Source organism: Equus quagga, chromosome 3 (assembly GCF_021613505.1).
Source record: "Equus quagga isolate Etosha38 chromosome 3, UCLA_HA_Equagga_1.0, whole genome shotgun sequence".
NCBI lineage: Eukaryota > Metazoa > Chordata > Mammalia > Perissodactyla > Equidae > Equus > Equus quagga.
In genome coordinates this window covers 134694235-134715039 of record NC_060269.1, presented here as the reverse complement: position 1 = coordinate 134715039, position 20805 = coordinate 134694235, and the positions used below count along the sequence as shown (strand labels likewise).

Here is a 20805-nt window from a genome sequence, read left to right as displayed (position 1 = left end):
AATCTACAAATTTCTTGAAACCAGTAGACCAGCAAAGCTTATTCAAGAAGAAACAGATAACTTGAATAGCTCTATATCTAAAGAAATTGAATTTCTAAATTTTAACTTTCCCACAGAGAAAACTACAGGCTCAGATGATTTCACTTTTGAATTCTACCAAACATTTAAGAAATAAATCATGCCAGTTTTATACATACTCTGCCAGAAAATTGGAGAGCAGGACATACTGCCCAGCTCATTCTGTGAGGACAGCATTGCCCTGTTACTAAAAGTAGACGAAGATATTAGAAGAAAATAAAACTGTAGACCAATATTTCTTGTGAACATAGATGCAAAAAGTCTGAACACATTTTCAAAATGAATCCAACAATGTATTAAAGGGATAATACATCATGACCTAATGAGATTTATTTCAAAAATGGAAATCTGTCAATGTAATTCAGTATATTAACAGGACAAAAAAGGAGAATCATATGGTTATCTCAGGGATTTAGAAAAAGCTTTTGACATTCTTTTTTTTTTAAAGATTGGCAACTGAGCTAACAACTGTTGCCAATCTTCTTTGTTTTTTCCTGCTTTTTCTTGCCAAATCCCCCAAGTATACAGTTGTATATTTTAGTTGTGGGTCCTTCTAGTTGGAGCATGTGGGATGTTGCCTCAGCGTGGCCTGATGAGTGGTGCCATGTCCGTGCCCAGGATCCAAACCAGCAAAACCCTTGGGCCGCCAAAGTGGAGCACATGAACTTAACCACTCGGCCATGGGGCTGGCCCTGAGCTGGCCCTGACATTCATTCTTGATCAAAATTCTCATCAAACTAGGAATAAAAAAGGGACTAGCCTGGTGGTGTAGTGGTTAAGTTCTCATGTTCCACTTCCGAGGTTTGGGGTTTGCAGGTTCAGATGCTGGGTGCGGACCTACACACCACTTATCAAGCCATGCTGTGGTGGCATCCCACGTAAAATAGAGTAAGATTGGCAACAGATGTTACCTCAGGGCCAGTCTTACACTCCCCACCCCCACCCCCCAACACAAAAAACCCTAGGAGTAAAAGAGAATTTCCTCATTCTGATAAAGGTACCTACAAAAAACTACATTTAACACCATACTTAATTGTGAAAGACTGAATGTTTTTTCTCAAGATCAGGAATAATGCAAGGGTGTCTGCTCTCATCACTTCCATTTAACATTGTACATGAGGTTCTGATTATTACAATAAGGCCAAAAGATGAAATGTAAGGCATTCAGACTGGAAAGAAAGAAGTAAAACTTCTTCTTTAAAACTTCTTTATTTGCAGATGTCATGATCATCTATATAGAAAATTCTGTGAAATCGTCAAAGTAAAGCTGCTGGAACTAGTGGGTTTAGCAAGATGGTAGGATACATGCTCAAGAAACAAAACATACAAAATTGAATTGTATTTTTTATACTAATAACACTGGGAAATTGGAATTTAGAAAACAATACCATCAAAAAGTATGTAATTCTTAGGGAAAAATCTGACACAAGATGTGCAAAAACTATACACTGAAAACCACAAAACATTGGTGAGAGAACTTGAAGACCTAAATAGATTGGGCAGAAGACTCAATGTTGTTGAGGTCAGTTCTTCCCAAATTCATCTATGGACTCAACATAATCCCAGTCAGATCCCAGTGGGCTCTTTTGTAGCAGTTGACAAGCTGTTTCCAAAATTTACAAGGAAATTCAAACAACCTAGAATAGCCAAAACAACCTTGAAAATGAGCAGTAAGAATTTATGCTACCTGATTTCAAAACTTATAAAGCTGCAGTAATCAAGGGTGGAATTGGCATAGAGATAGCCAAGTAGATCATTGTAACAGAATAGTGGCCAGAAATAGTCCTTGAGATGTATTTTTTTTTATCAAGGTTAAAGGCCATTTAGTTAGATAAAGGGTTTTTTAAACAAAGGATTCTGGAACAGTTGGATATTCATGTGCCCTGTCTACTTACATACGCATATACAAAATAACTATGATCCATACATAGAACCATATACAAAAGTTAGCCCAAAATAGACTTCAATGTGAAACTTCAAATTGTATAGTTTTTAGAAGAAAACATAGGAGAAAATCTTTGTCACCTTGGCTTAGGCAGATTTCTTAGATATAACACTAAAAGCACAATCTATAAAAGAAAGAAATTAATTTTACTTCATCAAAATTAGGAATAAAGCATTCGTATCCAGACTATGAAAAGAACTCTCAAAAGTCAATAATAGGGAAATAAATGATTTGAACAGATACTTCTCTAAACAATGCATACACATGGCAAATAACCATTTAGAGAATTGCAAATTAAGACCACAGTGAGATACCACAATATACCTATTAGGAACGACTAATACTTTCATGCTTTGTTGGTGGGTATGTAAAATAGTACAACTTTGGAAAATAAGTTGGCACTCTTAAAAAGTTAAATATACTCCTACCATATGGCCCAGCTATTCATTCCACTCTTAGATATTTAGTCAAGAAAAATGAAAACGCATGAATATAAAGACTTGGACACAGATGTTTGCAGTAGTAGTCGTCGTAATAGCCATCCAGGCATAACCCAAATATCCACTAACAGATGTGGATCAACAAATTGTGGTATATTCTACAATGAATTTCTATTAGCAGTAAAAATGAGTGAACTATTGATACATGCAACAACATAGATGAATCTTACTATAATTATGCTCAATTTTCTAAGAAGTCAGGAAAAAGTACTTACTGTACGATTCCATTTGTATAAAATTCTAGAAAATGCAAACTAATCTATAACCACAGAAAGCAGATCTGTGGTTTCCTAGGGTTGGAGAGAGGCAGGAGGAGGGATTACAGAGGCAGAAGAGAAATTTGGGAATGATAACTATCTTATCTGGATTGTGGTGGTGGTGTATACCATATTCTATACTTGAAAATAAATGCGTTTTATTGTATTTCAGTTAAATCTCAATAAAGCTGTAAAAAATTTTGGTAGCTTTTATCCTTTAAAAATGCTTGACAGGAATTAGTGTATCTTCCAGGGGAAAATTCAGGTAAACTTTGTATCTTTTTAAGTCTACTTTTAAAAGAGGGAAACTTACAGATTTTTATTCTTTATTATCAAAGCTAGTATAAAGCAAATTTAGCAAAACAGTTTGTTATAAAACAGAAATTGGAATGTAAAATCAATTAACAATTCTGTGATAAAAATTTAATTTTAAGGGGCTGACCTGGTGGTATAGTGGTTAGATTCACGTGCTCTGCTTCGGCACCCCAGGGTTTGTGGTTTCAGATCCCAGGCATGGACCTACGCACTGCTCATCAAGCCATGCTGTGGAGGCGTCCCGTATACAGACAGAGGAAGATTATCACAGATGTTAGCTCAGGGCCAATCTTCCTCATCAAAAAAAGAAAAATAAAAATTTAATTTTAAGCCCAAAGTTAAAGATTGGGAAGTTTTCCCTTTTGATGGCATAGCCAATTTAGGTTCTGTCTGGCTCTTAACTGTATTTTCTCATTTCTCCTTTAAAGAATTTTCCCTGTTAGGAAAACTTTAGTGTCTTATATTTCATCAAAAATATTTTTGAAGGAATTTTTTATCTTTTCATTGAGATAGGGGAGTGGGAAGTTTAATTCAGAGAGGGCTTCTTTCCCTGTAAAAAACCCCACAAACTTTTAAACCTATCCTAGTCCATCCTTACACCATCTTCCAAATGAAGCAATATTGAAAAAGCATCTTGTTATTTAGAGGATGATCTTTTAGATAGTGTTCTAAGCACAAGTCTACCTACAAAGAGTTTGTTTTTTATTAAGCATAGTTAACACTATCTACAGTTTAGTGTTATTGTAGATTTGCTTTTATATATATATATTATATTCTTTCAGAAATATATATGATAGGAATTGAGTGTTAACTCTCAAGGGTATCCCACTCTCTTGAAATAGTCCCCTTAATGTGGCTCACAAGTATAACTGACTGACTGTAGATTCAAAAACACAACAGAATAACCAGATCTTGTACTAGTGTATAGAAACAATTGTTCTTTTATTGTGGAGACTTCTCATTTTGTCATTTAGAGCCTGATGTCGTCAATGAAAATATTAGTTGGAATGCAATTAGGCGTCAGTCTCCAGGAATGCTGAATGGATCACATTGAGTGCACCCGTCCCTTATGTAAGAGTAGTTCTGAGCTCTGAAGTTTTGACTGCAGCAGGACTGTAACACATGTTTTTTAAAAAGGCAGATGTTATTCAGCTTAATATCCCATTGTACTAAGTGACTTTGCTCTGTTGTCAGTAAACAAAGGTTAGAACTGGAATCTTGAAGCTCATGCGTTGTAAGCAGACTTCAAAGGGCGTGTAGTCTTCACTTCCTTCCCCTCTGCAACACTCCAGACTGGTGTCCACTAATTCATGCTCTTGCTTGAATTTGTTTAGTGTTGGGATTTCCTTCACACGGTGCATTTCCTTAAGGTTTGCTGTAATTGTTGAAACCCTTTTATGCTGTCTTCTCTGCTCAGAAACCCTTTTCTCTGTTACTTGGACTAACACTTTTTTTTTTTGAAGCCCCATCGCCTGTTGGTCTCACTGCCACATATCTCTGTTCTCATTGTACCTGTGCATAAACCTCTCTTACTGCCCTCGTCAAGTGGTGGAGAAACTCAGTTTCTGAAGCTCCTTTTGGCTTATTTGGAGGTTGCTGCAGAGTTAAGCAGTAATATCCTAAGATGATAGTTGAGAAATAGCCTTTGTATATATTTGTTGTTCACTTCAACATGAGTTACATTTATTTTATAAATATTTGTGTATTTATTTTGGGATTTCATTGTCTTTGAGTAAGCCCCAATTTCTTTCTTTTTGTATTTTCTTTCCTATTCATGGCATGCAATTTTGAAAAGCATTTTACCAGTGCCTAGTGAGAAACTGTTAGAACAATGTATTCTCCTTGTCTATCCTGGGTTATAGCTAAAGTTGCTGTTCACTATACCTATTTATGATTCATCTCCTTCAATTTGTGACAGGCAAACCATCCATTTTTTATTGTTGACTTAGATCAGATTAATATCTGTTTTGGCCCTTTTCTAGGAGTCAGAGGCTGCTTTATATTTTTATCTTCCAGGATACAATATTCGTGTTAACCTAGTCATGGATTCTCCTTTTACTTTTTTTTTTTTTAAAGATTGGCACCTGAGCTAACAACTGTTGCCAATCTTCTTTTTTTTTTTTTTTCTGCTTTATCTCCCCAAACCCACCCCCCCTGTACATAGTTGTACATCCCAGTTGCAGGTCCCTCCAGTTGGGGGATGTGGGACGCCGCCACATCCGCGCCCAGGATCTGAACCCTGGGCCGCCGCAGCGGAGCACGCGAACCCAAGCACTCGGCCACGGAGCTGGCCCCTCTCCTTTTACTTTATCCTTAGACAGCCACGAGTAGCAAATACCATATAAACTAAGTAGACTTGAGATGAGTTTAGATTTGTGGTAAAATAAAACCATAAAGTTAAATCTACATTAATAGTAATGCATGACCTTGCTCTATGTAGTTATTAGTCAGGTAATTAGTTCATAAGTGGTAAATAATTCATATAACAGTGGCTGCAATGAGTATTCAACTTTACTTAGGCCAGTCATATATTTGTAGGGCATCTTAGGGAAGGAAGAAAATGAGGTGAAGTAGGAAGGGTCTGCATGGCCCCTGGGATTCGAGCTGCCAAGTTTAAACTAACCAGGTGCCAAGTTTAAACTAACCAATCTAGGAACCAAGGTGATGACCTACCTTGGAATGTCAGTACCCCCTACTGTTACATGTTCTCAAAATCCGCAAGTCACAAAGTTTTCTCTACACACAATATAAAGCCTTAACTAGTAAAATGGTTTATTTCCAAAATAAACTTTTAAAATAATAGAATACAGAAGTGATGATGACCCAATCCTTACAATGTAATGGCCTGTGTCTATTTGGGAGAGGAAATAAAAACCACGAAGAGTTTATCAGAACTTGAAAGATTGGTCTCATAGCCTTGTGACAGGCTTTGAAGCAGTTTACCTGTATATCTACTTTCATAGAATTTCACAGAATTATGGGACATTATTTTTACTTTTATTATAAAGAGGGAGTGAAATGAGATTTGCTGGCATTCCCCTAGGAACGCGACCTGTGCTGTTGTTAGACCTTGGCCACCAGTAGATACAGAAACCTAGTGTAGCAGCCTTACTATTTCGTTAGTTTTGAGAGACTTCATTGGCACTGTCCCTAGATTATCATTTTCAAAGCCGGCACCTGGGGTAACAGTCTCCTTGGGGGAAAAACATAGACCTCTTGATCTAGTCTAATAGTTGGGAAAATGCTGCATCATGGATACCCCCTCTGAAGATTTGTTTGAGACTCTTGAGTAGTCCTGCAGTGAAAGAGCTGCTTTTGCTTTATTGGATCTGGTTTCTCTAAAACTTCAAGTGGGGCACTCTCCATTGCAAATGGTAACTGTTGTGGACCTCCCTTTGAAAAGTGTTGTCTGAGAGAGTGGAAAAGACTTAACCGCGAGAATCTGACGAATAGGGCAGCTCTATGAGTTTGTGTTTTGGTGTTTTGTGGGGGGCTCGGCGGGGGAGTGTGAGTCTGGATGCTTTTGTCAGAAGAGTCCAGCTGAGCTTTCAGAAATCTCAACAGTCCCCAGTCCAGTTTCAAGAAAGAGTTTTTTTTAAAAAACTTCATTAAATGTCAACCGTGTGATATACTTAATTGATTAAAAAATGTAGTGTCATTATTCATTTCTGTTTTGCAACTTTTCTTTTAAAATTTTTCCAATTTTTATTGTCTTTACAGGAGTTAGCAAATGTTTTCTGTAAAGAGTCAAGTAGTACATATTTTAGGCTTCGAGGTCCACTGCTGTTACATAGTCATCTTTTCTTTTTTACAACCTTTTAAAAATGTAAAAGCCATTCTTAGCTCCTAGGGAGTACAAAAACAGGCTGCTGGCGTGGTTCACTGACCCCTGGCCTGTAGTAGTGTTTCTCAGAGTATACTCTGCAGCTCTCTCAAATGTTTGCAGGTGTGGTGTGTGTCTGTGGAATTACTTTGGAAACACTTGATGCAACAAAAATAGCTTTCTTTACTGGAAGACAGTTCCTGTTGAAACTTTTGTTTGGATTTTACAAGTGACAAAAATCCAATTTGAGAAGTACAGAGACTGAGCCTTTGGTAAAGATGACTGTTTGGACGTCCCGTGTTTTTGGGCCACGTTCTCTCATAGAGTAGTTGGGGCTGGCTATGGTTACCTCCCAACTCGAGTGTCTCTGCGTGCCCCTCCTGCCGCGCACACGTGTGTGCACACACATCTCATTTAAATGGCTTATACACCCGTTGGTGCAGTCACGGAGGTGCATATCAGCGTGGTGAGGAAGTAGGGGATCTTTTCGGAAGAATGGAGGTTAGCACAGTAAGGGCAGTTTTTTTTGTGGATTTTGTGTGCAGTATAAGAAAGATTGAAATTTATAAAAGAAAATACTGCCCAAAAAATCAACAAAGATAATGATAGTTTAAACCTGTCAGGCTAGAATGGAATTTGTCATGATTTCATGTTAGTAAAAGTATTGATAAAAATAAAGTTTTCTGCTTTTCTAAATGTTTAAGCTTTCTTGTTTTGAATAAGCAAACTCACAAAAGTAGTTGCTCCATGGTGCTCTTCAAATAATTTTTAATTGGTTTTCATTCATAATGAATATTTTATATTATAAGGAATCATTCATTGAAATTAGCAAATAATATACTTTAAAACTTGTTAGAATAGTGACTATTCCAGCAATTTATGTTTTAGCTTTGTTATTACTGTTTTTAACAACTCAGTAATACAAAATAGTAATTATGGTAAGATTCTTATGGCACTTACGTTATGTATTCCAATGGTAAAATTTCCCTTATTCTTTCTTAAAAATGATTTTGGCATCTTATTGTTGGAATATTTTTGGTTTTCTCTAATTCAGTGGTTTTCAAGCCAGGTGACCTCTCCCTCCACCCCCTTCACAGAAGAAGCTATCAACCTTTGATTGCCAGAGGACATAATTTTAATGTGTTTGATATTCTAAGAAAGCAACTTTTTTTCTTGTTGAAAAAAAGCTGTTTGGCAGATTACTATTACCTGACAACTATTATTAATGATTACTTTAAGGTTCTGGTTGCTTTTTCAGGAATTTGTATTATAAATATGAAGGGAAAAGACAAGGGAAACTGGAGCTATCATCTTATATTCCTCATAAACAGTTTGAGATCTGAAATCTTTTGTCATGATCATAATTGTAAACAGTTATTTCCAATACAGTCAACTAGTACCATAACCAGTGCCTGAGATGTAATAGGCTTTCAGTAAACTTCTAGTGGGAAGATGGATAAATGTGCAGCTTACCTGTTGTGCTTGCAGAACCCATGCCTTGAAAGTGGGTTGAGATGCCTGATCTTTTACCTCCAGGTCCTTTTCAAGTTTGCTGTCAAACTTCAGTGGACGTCCCTGGTTCCTTCTCCCCCACTCCCACACCCTTTCTAAGAAAATAATAATAATAATAGGTAGAGTTTCCTGAAACTTTGATTTGTCAGTTTGTGGGTCTAACTTAATTTAGAATTTTTTTTCACATTATGAGTTATTGCTGTCTTTTTTTACGGGTGAAAAAAACTCAGGCTTAGTAAGAGACGAGTTAAGATTCAGACCCCTGTCTGTTTCACACCAAATCTGTGCTTCTAACCATTGCAAACTATCTGATAGTGTAATTTTGTCCTTGAGAGCCAGATTTTCTGTACATTTTCTTCTTGACTCTCCTGTCACTGTTTTCTTTGTGGGAGGTTTTATTTGCACCTGTGGCTTCATTTACGAACTGCATACCAGTCCACACCACTTTTGCAGCCCAGACACCTCTCTGGAACTTCAGATGGGTGTTTGTAACAAGCTATTGAATACTTCTGTCTTGGAGGTCCAGGGCACTTCAGAGTTGACATTTCTCAAGCAGAACCTGTTAATATATACCCACTTCTCCCAAAAGGAAAGATAAAAAGTTAAGTCTTTCCCATCTTCTCCCTTACTATCTTCTATTATTTCTATTTCTTAGCATGTCATCAGTCTTTTTCAAATTTGTCTTGTCTCTATGCTTTCCACTCCTTTCTCTTTTCCACCGCTAGAATTAACTAATTAAAGAGGAAAACTGTTGTGTGTTTAAAAAACCTTAAGATCTCTCATTGCCTTTTATGTAGATTAAAAATCCAGGTCCCACAGCGTGGTGTTTTTCTATAATGGGATCAAGATAAAATTAAAGATGATCTTTTCCCAGTTATCAAGAAGGTGCAAATTTTTTTAACATGTTTTTAAAGTTTTTCTCCAAGTTTCTTAAAAATTTTATTATCTGCTACCACTTTTATCATCGTCTATGATAGGGTCATACTTGACTTAGGTTAAACTTGCATACTTAGTGTTGAAGTTTACAAATGTCTGATTTCAAGGGATTTGGCAGGCCTTTCACAATTTGACTCTACTCACTTTGTCAGCTTTATTCACTGCCATGGCTCACTTTAGATTCTTAGAGAATTTGTTTCAGTACCTGACTGCCACTTATTAATGGCAAGACATTCAAAATGGTGTTAACAGTACTTACCTTTTTGGATTATGAGGATTACATGAAATAATGCATTTAAAGTGCTTAGTTCAGGGCCTGGCACGTAGTAAATACTCACGAAATGTTAGCTGCTATTGTTTTGTTGTTGTGGCTGCTTTACTCCTCAGCCTGATTCCCTCAGTGTACCCAAACATAAGGGTCCTTTTTGTCTTCCCTCTGTACTGCTCCCAGACAGTGGAATGGCTTATTCTTTCCTCCTCCTACTTCCTGTGGGAAGAGATCTACTCTTTTTTTTTTCTGGATTTAGCTGACCTAAGAAATTTTTCCCAGGCCAGCCCTAGTAGCCTAGTGGTTAAGTTCAGCATGCTCCACTTTGGCAGCCTGGGTTCATGTGTCAGGCACAGACCTACACCACTTGTCTCTCAGTGGCCATGCTGTGGTGGCAACTCACATACAAAAAAAGAACAAGATTGGCAGCGGATGTTAGCTCAGGGCAAATCTTCCTCAGCACACACACACAAAACAATCCCAGCGTGTATTCCTTTATCACTCCTCCCTTTATATAGGCATTCCCTTATTGGTGCTTTTTGTTCATACTGATATTTGGATCATGTATTTCCTTATTACTCATTTTCCAAACTATTGTCTTCACTGGACTGAGCTTCTTTTCAGTGGTAGGGATTAATTCTCAACCTAGTGGGTGCCAGTGTTACCTGGCCTGCCTGCTAACAGATTTTCAGTCAGTAAACATAAAAGCTGTCATCTAGATTATCTCATTTAACCCCCACAGCCTTTCTGTGTTAGGTCAGCATTATTATCTTTTATTATCAGATACAGAAACAGAAGGTGGATGAGGTTAAGTGATTTGCCCCAGGCCACTTAGTTTCTGAGTGCTACAAGTCTAGAATTCCCCACATTTAATAACCAACTACTGTTGTGTAGCTATCCTCTTATACGTTTGTCTTTTATTTATAATATAAATAAAATAGCATTTAATTTATTAAATTATTTCCTGATTATTGTCTTTGAAGCACTTTTGCTTTAATTTTGTAATGTGTAAAACATCTCAGGAATTGAGATTCTACTGATTCAGAATTGTGAAAGCTTGATCTGTGTAGACCTTGTGCTCTTTGTAGTCTAACATTGCTAAGCAAAATAATTGGGTGAATAAATATGTTCAAGACATTGAACTTTTTATATAGCATTTGCATAATAAATAGGTAGTTGGTGTAGTTTGTACTTGAAAAAATGAACATTGCATTTTTTCCCAAAATTTAATTCAATTTTTCACTAATTTAAATTAGCCTTTATTAAATTTTCTTATGTATTTAGTAACATCCTTCAGGGTAATTTCGTGTTTGAATATAAATGATAGCCCTTTCTTAGTCCTTATGTGGGGTTGTTATTTTAGAAACATGTAATAATAACTTTGGAAGACCTAATGATTTCTTAGGGCTTTGTGTGCAATGAAAAACACTCATTCTAATTACTTGTAGGGAGGAACTGGTGGTGGTGAATTAGATTATTAAGTACAAAAGTTTGGCATGTCATTAATTTTATAAACGGTTTAAAGCCAAATTAGCAATGTACATAGTGATTCTTTGAATGATTCTTTGAGAAGTCGTAATTGTGGTTTAATTGAGTTCCGTCATAAATTCCAAGAATGAAGGACAATTTCTTTTAAAGAACAAAGTATGGAGTTGGAAGATGAGCAGTATTTATTGTCCCATTGTATAATGTTCTTTAAATTTAGTTCATGGGTTTGTTTAGCTTTATTGTTTTTCTTTTTAGATTTCCTTGTTTAAAAAATATTCTTAAGTGTTCTTCTCATTACAGAGTATAGTAATATTCTAAATCCCTGTAATAGTAATATTTATATTTTATTTTAGGGAAGCTATGCGAAATTATTTAAAAGAGCGAGGGGATCAAACAGTACTTATTCTTCATGCGAAAGTTGCACAGAAGTCATATGGGAATGAAAAAAGGTAAGATTAATGTTTTTCTCGTGGACAGTTAATTGTAACTATTATGTGAATTTGCAAGTGATGTATTAATATGCAAATAAGAGAATGGTTTCTATTACTGGGTTATTTGCAAGTACAAAATGAAAAATAGGAGATTTATTTCTATTGAAGAGAGAAGCGAAATAAATTGTGGCATATTTAGTAAAGATCATCTGCCTAAATCCTTGATTTCACAAAATGAAATAATCCATCACTTTTCTTTTGGGCCGTGTGATGTTCAAAAAGTAGCTTTCCTTTTGGTGGAAAATGTAGTGTTATGAACAAATGCAACCCCAAAAGCGCCATTTTAAAAAGGAAAAGACTGAACAAAGCCCTGATTTGAACTATGGAGTGATTGTAAGGAAAAGAGCTCCCAGCTCTCTCCACCTTGACCCTGTGCCTGTTCCGATTAAGAAAAAACAGCAGAACTGAGTTGGTACTCTCGTACCCCGTGTGTGTGGACACCACAGAAATGACCTACAAATCAGGTTAAATTAAATTATATTTATTTGATTTATATAAAATTAAATTATAACAAAGTGATCTTTATATTTGTCACAGTATCTTATAAATTTCAGCATATTTGGGGCATAATTGTGGACTTTTGTTGTTTGTTTTTTCACTTGGTTCCTGGAATTTTTTTGTTAATAGGGTAGTTTCTCTAGTCTTTGTCTTTCAGACAGCATTTTTGTGTTAAAGCGTTTTGTGGACAAAGGCTCCTTGTGGAGGAAGATGAAAGATTTTTTTGGAATGGCTAGAAAGGCACCAAACTGAAGTGGGAGCAGGAATGAAGACTCAGGTTTGGGTGTTGGGTTGAAAGGAATGAGTGGAATCTTACTTAGAGTTTGTGAGATAAAGGGAACTTTAGCATATACATAAGAGAAGGGAAATGTAAGTATATAATTAATTTACATGCTAAAAGAAAATTAAGTCTCTTAAAGTCCTCTAAATCAGTGCTGAAAAGAAGGTGAAACTCTTTAATTGATAGTTTTATCCTCAAAGGATGAACAGGTAAAAACAATATCTAGAACTCATAAAACCAAGTGTTCTTTTTTTTTTTGGTAAGGAAGATTCGCCCTGAGTCAACATCTATTGCCAGTCTTCCTCATTTTTTGTGTGTAAGGAAGATTAGCCGTGAACTAGCATCTGTGCCAGTCTTCCTCTGTTTTATATATAGGATGCCTCCACAGCATGACTGATGAGTAGAATAGGTCTGTGCCTGGGCTCCAAACCTGCAAACCTGGGCCACCAAAGTGGAGTTGTGGAACTTTAACCACTGGGCTACAGGGCCAGCTCTCAAGTGTTCTTTTTATCGTTATTCAAATTTACTAGATTTCTGATTATTTTATCTTACTTTACTAGTGAAACTTAATCATCAACTATTTATAAACATGGGAAGAAGTTGGTATGGGCAGTTTGGGACATAGAAACCATATCAAGATGGTGGCTGATGTGGGGTCGGTGAGCCGAGGAGTCAAAAGAAAGATTTCTTAGACTCTTAAGATCTGGCAGTAGTGCTCTTTTATTTAGAAAATAGTGTAGCATGGGGACAGGACCCATGGGCAGTCAGAGCTTCTGCTGCTGCCTCTGCTGCCCCCGCTGGCATGGGGACAGGACCCACGGGCAGGCAGAGCTGGTGCGTGGGGACAAGACCCACGGGCAGTCAGAGCTCCTGCTGCTGCCCCGAGTTGAGGGTTAGGGCTAAATTTAAGGCATAGGTATATGATTCATCTCTTTACAAGACAAAGGAAAGAACATGAAAAAAGTTAAAATGGTATCAGTGCAGGTGGGGTCTGGTCATTGGGTGATCCCATGACTTTTAGACAAGAATCAAATCGGATCAAGTAAAGGTTAGAAAGGTTAGACGCCACCACCCTAAACCAGTTACATGAGATTGCCAGACAGCAACCAACTTAAGTTCTTGCCTTCCCCATTAAGAGCTTCTAGGGACAAGGTCATCTCTCCTCCTCTTCCTGGTACAGAGAGGGAGGCACCCTCTACAGATAGAGATTTACCTTACAAATGTAAATGTGTCCCAACAAGGGCAAGTTCCATTCCCCAGAGCCTCCTTCCCTGTCCCAGTTTATCGAAAGCAATCAGCCCAAAACAATCCTGATGCCAAAGAGACATATCCTGGGGTGGCCAATTTCGGGTCCCTACAAGGTCAGCCTCCCTTCCTTCACAAACGCAAATGTCTCTCAGAAGGGCAAGCAAAATTCCAGTCCTCGGAGCCTGCTTCTCATCCGCAGTTTTAAAAGTAACCAGCCTAAAATCCTCATCAGTGGCCTCTTTTTTCATGAAGTTGGTACTGGAAATTCAGTGGTTTTTTTTTTTCCCAATAATGAAATTGAGTGTGTGTACATAGCAGATCATCTGTATTTTCTAAGCAAAACAGAACAAGTCAATACCCTCGTTACTTGAGATGAGTCTAGAAAGGCCAGCCTTGCACCTCATAGTAAGTCTGAGGAAGAAACAGTTTCTCTTTACTCAGCTCCAGTCACAATGTGGACGTTGTTCTAGAAATTTCTTACAAATGTTTTTAAAGTTTAATCCTCAGAATAGTCTTGTAAAGCGGACATGTTATTATCTGCGTTCTGAGTGATGAAGCTAAAGATCAGAGAGTTTAAATATGCCCACATTCACTTTAGTTAGGAATAGATGGAGCCAGGATTGGAACTCCTGGGTCTATAATTCCAAATTTCTTATTCTCTTCATTGCCCTAATTTTCAAAGCCTTCCACTTTGTGTTTGAGTGTTGGTTATCTACAGTTGGTCTTGAGGTTGGAGAAGATAAAGATGCCTAAGAACACAAACTTTGTAACCTTAGCTTTGTTTAGGATTATCCCCTTTACCATTACCTAGTGAGACTGGGCTGAATCTAATGGAAATATGGATAGACATGTGTTTATTGTATAGCTGCCAACTTGGGCAGTGTTGCTTTTATTTCTCTGGATTTTTGAAAATGCATTTTAGTACAATTGGATTCATTCATTAGCTCATTTATTCTTTATTTCTGATGACCTGTTATGTTCTAGGTACTATGCAAAAGGCTCTTTACTGGGAGTTTTAAAAATCACTATGTCATTTAATACTATGGTGGAAAGCTGAGGGCCAGTGGTGACACCAGAGGGGAGGGGCTACTCAAAAAATTATGTCTAAGTCCAGATAAGGTTCCTGTTTGTTAGTTACTGTTAAAAACATGAGTACAAAGCTATAGTGGCTTATCAAGTTAAAATAGGCTATATATATCTTTTATTGTGGTTCCCTTTCTTTTCAATTTCTTTCTGTTACTTGGGCCTGGCCTGGCTAATCTAAAACCCCAGTCCAAAGAAGGCTTGAAGAATCCTAGACTCCAAAGAATGAAGAAAAATGATGAAAAGCTCGGAGTAACCACTTTCCTTTATTTTAACTTATTTGTATTATTAAAATTTGCAGAGTAGACATGCATTGTTTTTACAATATTACTTTTTTTTAAAAAAAATGTGAGTAATAAGGGACTGCTAATGGAGTCCAGCCTGCTGGATAACTGGCGAGGCTTCTTCCTGGAAGAGCTCTTGCCCCTTACTCATTGGTGGAGGGCGCAGTGGGAAGAGGAGGTCTGCTTTCTTTCTTGTTGGTCTAGATACAGGCATTTCTGAAAAGCTGCTGAGGCATAAGGCGTGAGGTAACCCGGGGACATAGACCACAGTACTCTTGGCATATAAAATAACTTCCAGTGAATGATGCTAGAAATACTTAGGAAATTTTATCCTAAAATTTTAAGTTGTTCTTGATGTTAACTTTTGTGCCTAATAATGAATATTTATTTGCATGACACATCCAGTATCCCATTTATGGCAATGGTTAGTTTTACTTTTTCATTAAAGAGGGTCTTTCCCGGTTGAGAAATAAACTTTTATAAAGATTATTTTGTCTAGAGGAAAATTTCCGTTAAAGTTAGGAAATGCCATTTGACGTGTTAACATTCCTTCAGCTTTGTGTCCAGGGAAGCAGTGAAGCTGTAGTGAAGGTGCTAGTGATGCTGTTGAGACATCAGTAAGACCGTTTAGACAATTAGACTATGATTCCAAAGTCATACTGAGAATCTGTGTTAATTGAGGTCACTGTGGTGTGCAAAAAGTTCCTATTTTGGTGCTTTTGAATTGAATAATCATCAAAGAGTAATGATGCTGCAAAGATGGTCAGATCATGTAAATGATGTGTTTGGATTTTCTCTAACCTAACTTACTTTATATACTGGGCTGAATAAAAAGGCTTCTTTGAATCTCTAAGGTATTTTCCAGACCTCATCTCAGGATTGGAGGAAAAAGTTGTTGAATCATTCTCTGAAAATAAAGACTAATTGTTTGAACTAGGAAATGAATAAAATCATAAATGTGTGCATATTGCCACCAAGTGGCAGATAAAAGCATTGTTTGTCATAGTTGCTTAGATACAGCTACAGAGAAAGATCAGATATGAAAACATTGTTTCATATCCTTTTCTAGCAGCTGTTAAACTCTGAAAGCTGGCCACTTGTTGCTCACACTTTTCACTGAGTGGTGCATATTGACCAAGCATCCGAATTCAAAAAATCATCAATTTCACACACCATTATGAAGGTGTATTTTAATTTTTCTTTTGTTAATTAGGTGTCCTTTTTTCTAATCCCCACTCCCTTTAATTTCCTTCCTTTTGTCTGTATTCTTACTTTTTTTATATATATTTATCTTCTATGTGATTATTACTACTGTAGTCTATAGAAATGAAAATTTGATTCATTAGCTCTTTTTTAGGGGGTGGCAGTATTGGAACACTTAACATATGACATCATCATCACATGATGGAAATAATCTCAGTGTTTAGATTATATTGGATTTGCTGTTTTCTTGCATCACATATTTCTTGAATAGTTGTAGAGTTGATATAAAAAACAAGGCTAGCTGAGAGGCAGTTGAAGAGTCTTCATTTTTCTTGCATTGATTACATGATCGGAAAGCACTTTCAATATAGAACCTTGGTGAGTGTCTTGAGTAATAAAGAATTTCCTGTCAACCTGTCTGATTTATCACAGTACTCTTGAGCAAACCAGCACAACTCAGTGTTTTATAGTTTTAGCCCTCTTTATATTTTTCAGATGTGAAATGACAGTACTTTTTATGATAACTTGTTGAGATTTGACCACTACATTTGGTACACTATACTAAACCACAGCTCTTCAAATTTTATAGCTGGTAACCAATTTACTAAGGAGTCTTAATATTACTGTTCAGTAAAATACTTATAGGAGACAAGTTTCTAAAATTGATGCCTTCTCAACTTCCTGGTAGTGTGCCAGCTAGGTATTTGAGTCTGTGCCATGGTAAGCATTGGGTGGCTCCCAGCATTAGAGGCCAGTAAGATCCCTGATGTAGACTTGAATTGAGCCAACTCTAGAACTAGCTCAGCTAATCCAGGCATCTCTCCAAACTTGGAGTGACTTGGAACTGAGCCCACTACCTCGGCTGTGACCTCTGTTCAGGACCACAGTGAGAGTACGCAGGCTTGAAAGCTGCTCTGATTCCTTTCTGTTGGTTTAGATAAACATGAGAAGGCCCCAGAGGCTTCCCTCCTCACTTAGCTTGACTTGACCCCTACAACCTCCTTGGTCTGCTTCCCCATTACCTCTGCCTTCATCTCCTATTGTTCTCTCCTCCTCCTCTCTGCTCCAACCAGACTGGTCTGTCTGTTGTTTCCCCGCTGTCTGATGTAGTCCTTGCTATTTTAGAGCCCTTGGACTTGCTCTTCCCTCTGCTGAAATGCCCCATACCTGTGGCTTTAGGTTGTGACTCAAGGTCGCCTTCTTAAAGAAGCTTTCCCTGACCACCTGGGTCTTCTACATTTTATATACCTCTTTCCTCCTTTATTTTTTTCCCTTAGTACTTAGGACTGGCTAACAGATTATGAGTATATATGTTATTTTACTCATTTATCTTTTTTAAAGATTTCATTTATTTTTATTTTTTTTATTTTTCCTCCTTCTCTCCAAAGCCCCCCCCACTACATAGTTTTATATTTTAGTTGTGGGTCCTTCTAGTTGTGGCATGTGGGCGCTGCCTCAGCATGGCTTGATGAGCAGTGCCATGTCCGCGCCCAGGATATGAACCCATGAAACCCTGGGCTGCCAAAGTAGAACACACAAACTTAACCACTTGGAGATGGGGCCAGCCCCCATTTATCTTTTTATAATTGTTTGGCTCCCCTATTAGAGTGTGAGTTCCATCAGAACAAGAGTTTTTGTCTTCTTTTTTTTGTAAACTACAACTGTATTCCCAGAGCCTTGTACAGACTAGGGATGTAATAAATATTTTGGTGAATTAATGAATATTAAATAAACCCAGCTGACTTCTTGTAAATTATATATAAGTTGTCCCTAAAGTAGTCTTGGTTAGAATTGAGCAAAAAGTAGGTGCCAGCTCATATTTCGATTCACTTCAGTCAGTATTGTAGCAGACATTGAGAGGGGAAGCAAACAAGAAGTAGATATTACTACCATTAGAAGGCACGAGAGCCAAATCCAGCCTGATGATGTCTGTGTGTGCATATGCACACATATGTGTGTCTACAATTTTTTTTTAAGTCTGCACATTGTTGGCCTATGGAGTGTTAAATAGCATAAATTACTTGCCCAATTTAAAAATTAGGAATTTCATATAAAATTTGGTTTCAGGCATCTATTGAACAATTGGAGGATGTGACCAACACTAGGCTCACATGCCCACAGTTCAGCAATGTGAGTAAGTGGGTGTGTAGTCACATGCTTGCCATTCCCTATTGTTTCCTTATCATCAGAGTTACACACCAGTGGCTTGTTATCGCTGCAGTTAAACTCTTGTTTTTCTTACAGTGGGTTTAATAGAATTAAGAAAAATTTTCCTATACTCATAACTATACAAAAAGTGGGAATTCCATGAGGGCTATGTGTTCCAAGAAAGGAGGGAACCTACTTCTTTGAGTAATTAAATGATATTCCTACTTATTTATTGTACACCTGGTCCACCCATTTATATGACTTACCCGGCTACTATTTGAGTTTACTTGGCTACTATTTGGGTAGGTATTTGAGTTTTCAGGCCCCTTGATGAGGCATGGTGTAAATGTTTTAAAGTGTGTATAAGTCAGCTTGTGTAAATGAGCAAAAGCAAATTTCACCTTACATAAGGACTGGATTGATGATCTGAACTAAGTAAAATATGGGTTTTAAGCTAGGCTTTAAAATAGATACTTTTTAATTACTAAAGAGAAGATTATAAGAAAGTTATTCTAGGTGGGAAGAATTTGTGAGGGTGAGTTTTTTGGCAACTAGCAAAACAAACCTGATGGTAGTCTATGAGTTAAAGAATACAGTGTATTGTTCTTTCAGTCATCCACATGCACCAGGTGTTCAGGGTGTAAGATATATAAAACATAGTAATCCAAAGATCCATTTTGCTCTTAATTCTTCTACTTAGTTTTATTAATATTTTGAAAGTTGCTACTTTAGGCATTGGTCTAATTCAATTTTCCAGGTTAATTACCAAATAAAGTTAAATGTAATATCCATAACAATAATGTCATTAATTAATAATACATCATTTTGAGTAGACCTTAATCAGTGATTGCAGACTCAGTGGTGATGTATCATGTTTTGTAACATGTTAGAATACATTGGATTTGCTGGACTCCAGTAGTTCAGAACTCTGAGCTGTGTGAAAATTTAAAGTGAAGTTCCTGGCTCAAAAAAGTATCTAGTCTAACTGAATGCCTAACTCCCATATAGGTGAACCTCACCTGAACAAATGCAGTCTTTGTGGAAGTCTTGATTTCTGTGCTGTAGACGTGATTATTTGCATTACAAGAGTCTTCACCAAAATATTTGACTAGGAGCTAACTTAGTGCAGTTCAGTATGATTTTATATTCGTATGTTCAAGAAGAGGAAATACTTTCTTGAATCTCATTGCATTGTTTGTTTTTTGGTTGTGTGTTTTTGTTTTCATTTTCATTTCAGGTTTTTTTGCCCTCCTCCTTGTGTGTATCTTATGGGCAGTGGGTGGAAGAAAAAAAAAGAACAAATGGAACGTGATGGTTGTTCTGAACAAGAGTCTCAACCATGTGCATTTATTGGAATAGGAAATAGTGACCAAGAAATGCAGCAGCTGAACTTGGAAGGAAAGGTAAGTTAAGGCTATGTTGGTTCCCTGTAAAGGGCACCATGGTACCAGAATGTAGTTTCCTTATTTGTTTTTGTGGTAGTGGTTTTTTCTTTTATGGCTCTTGGTAGCAATTTCTTGAATATATAAATCAGATCCAGAAGTAAACTTCTCAAATAGCTGTGTTCTAGTCGTGATTCACAGAGCTTTGCTGTTGACATCTGAAGGTGGCACACAGTAAGCTGCTTGTGTTGCTGTCAGTTGTAGCAGGCTGTGAATCAGATTGCCATTGGAACTAATAAACTTAGGAGGCTAATTGCTCATCTGTCTGACAGGTGTGATACTCAAATAACAATGAGAATACATAGTTCAGTAATGGTTTGCTCTCTTAATCTTAGTCTTATACTAGAAGCAAAGTGATGCAGATAAATTCTTAGAAGCATTTGCCTGGGGTATAAAGATCATGAATGTTTTACTTAGCTTCAGTGTGGAGCAGAACTATGCTAGAGACAAGAACAGCCACAATTAGCTTTACTCAAACTTTTAGGGACTTTCTTTGATTATTTTCTATGGAATGAAATTTATCAATTAGTTTTACTAATTATGTTTCATGAATTTAAAAAGCAGTCATTTCAGTCTGTACCTTCAGTACTCAAAAATATATTGTCTCAGTGTTTATTATTTTGTTGTCCCTTGATATTAAAATTTGAAAAATGGTTAGTTTTTTATCTCAATGACCACATGAATGTTTTTTAAAACAGTGCATAAAAAGCTATTTCCTCACTCAGTAAATCTTTGTTGAAGATGTTAGTGTTTGCTGTGTTGTAGTTGACACTGGGGTTGGAGTTTGGAGGGCAGTATTAAGGGTGGCGAGCTGGTGGATTTGTACTCTCAAATTTAATTTTAGTCATTTTACAGATAATGAGCATTAAGAATAAGACTTAATATCAACTTCCTTCAGATTTGAGTATTTTCATGTCATTTGTGTCTTTATAATTTTTATTAGTAAGACTTGTCAACTATTTTAAATTAGGTTTGGGATAAAACTTATTATAGTAAAAGTTGTTTC

At 36.9% G+C, this 20805-nt stretch overlaps 1 protein-coding gene across 5 annotated transcripts in view; it reads left to right on the top strand.

Annotated features, from left to right (window-relative positions):
- Nucleotides 1-20805, top strand: part of RBPJ (recombination signal binding protein for immunoglobulin kappa J region) — a 223215-nt gene that overhangs the window by 182906 nt on the left and 19504 nt on the right. For 4 of the 5 annotated variants that reach the window (XM_046656186.1, XM_046656183.1, XM_046656185.1 and 1 more), the window contains 2 exons: nucleotides 11476-11571; nucleotides 19595-19760. In XM_046656186.1, coding sequence (XP_046512142.1) covers nucleotides 11476-11571; nucleotides 19595-19760 — 262 coding nt within the window. Of the gene's footprint in view, nucleotides 1-11475; nucleotides 11574-19594; nucleotides 19761-20805 lie in introns of those variants that run through there. The other variant, XM_046656187.1, reaches the window with a different exon arrangement.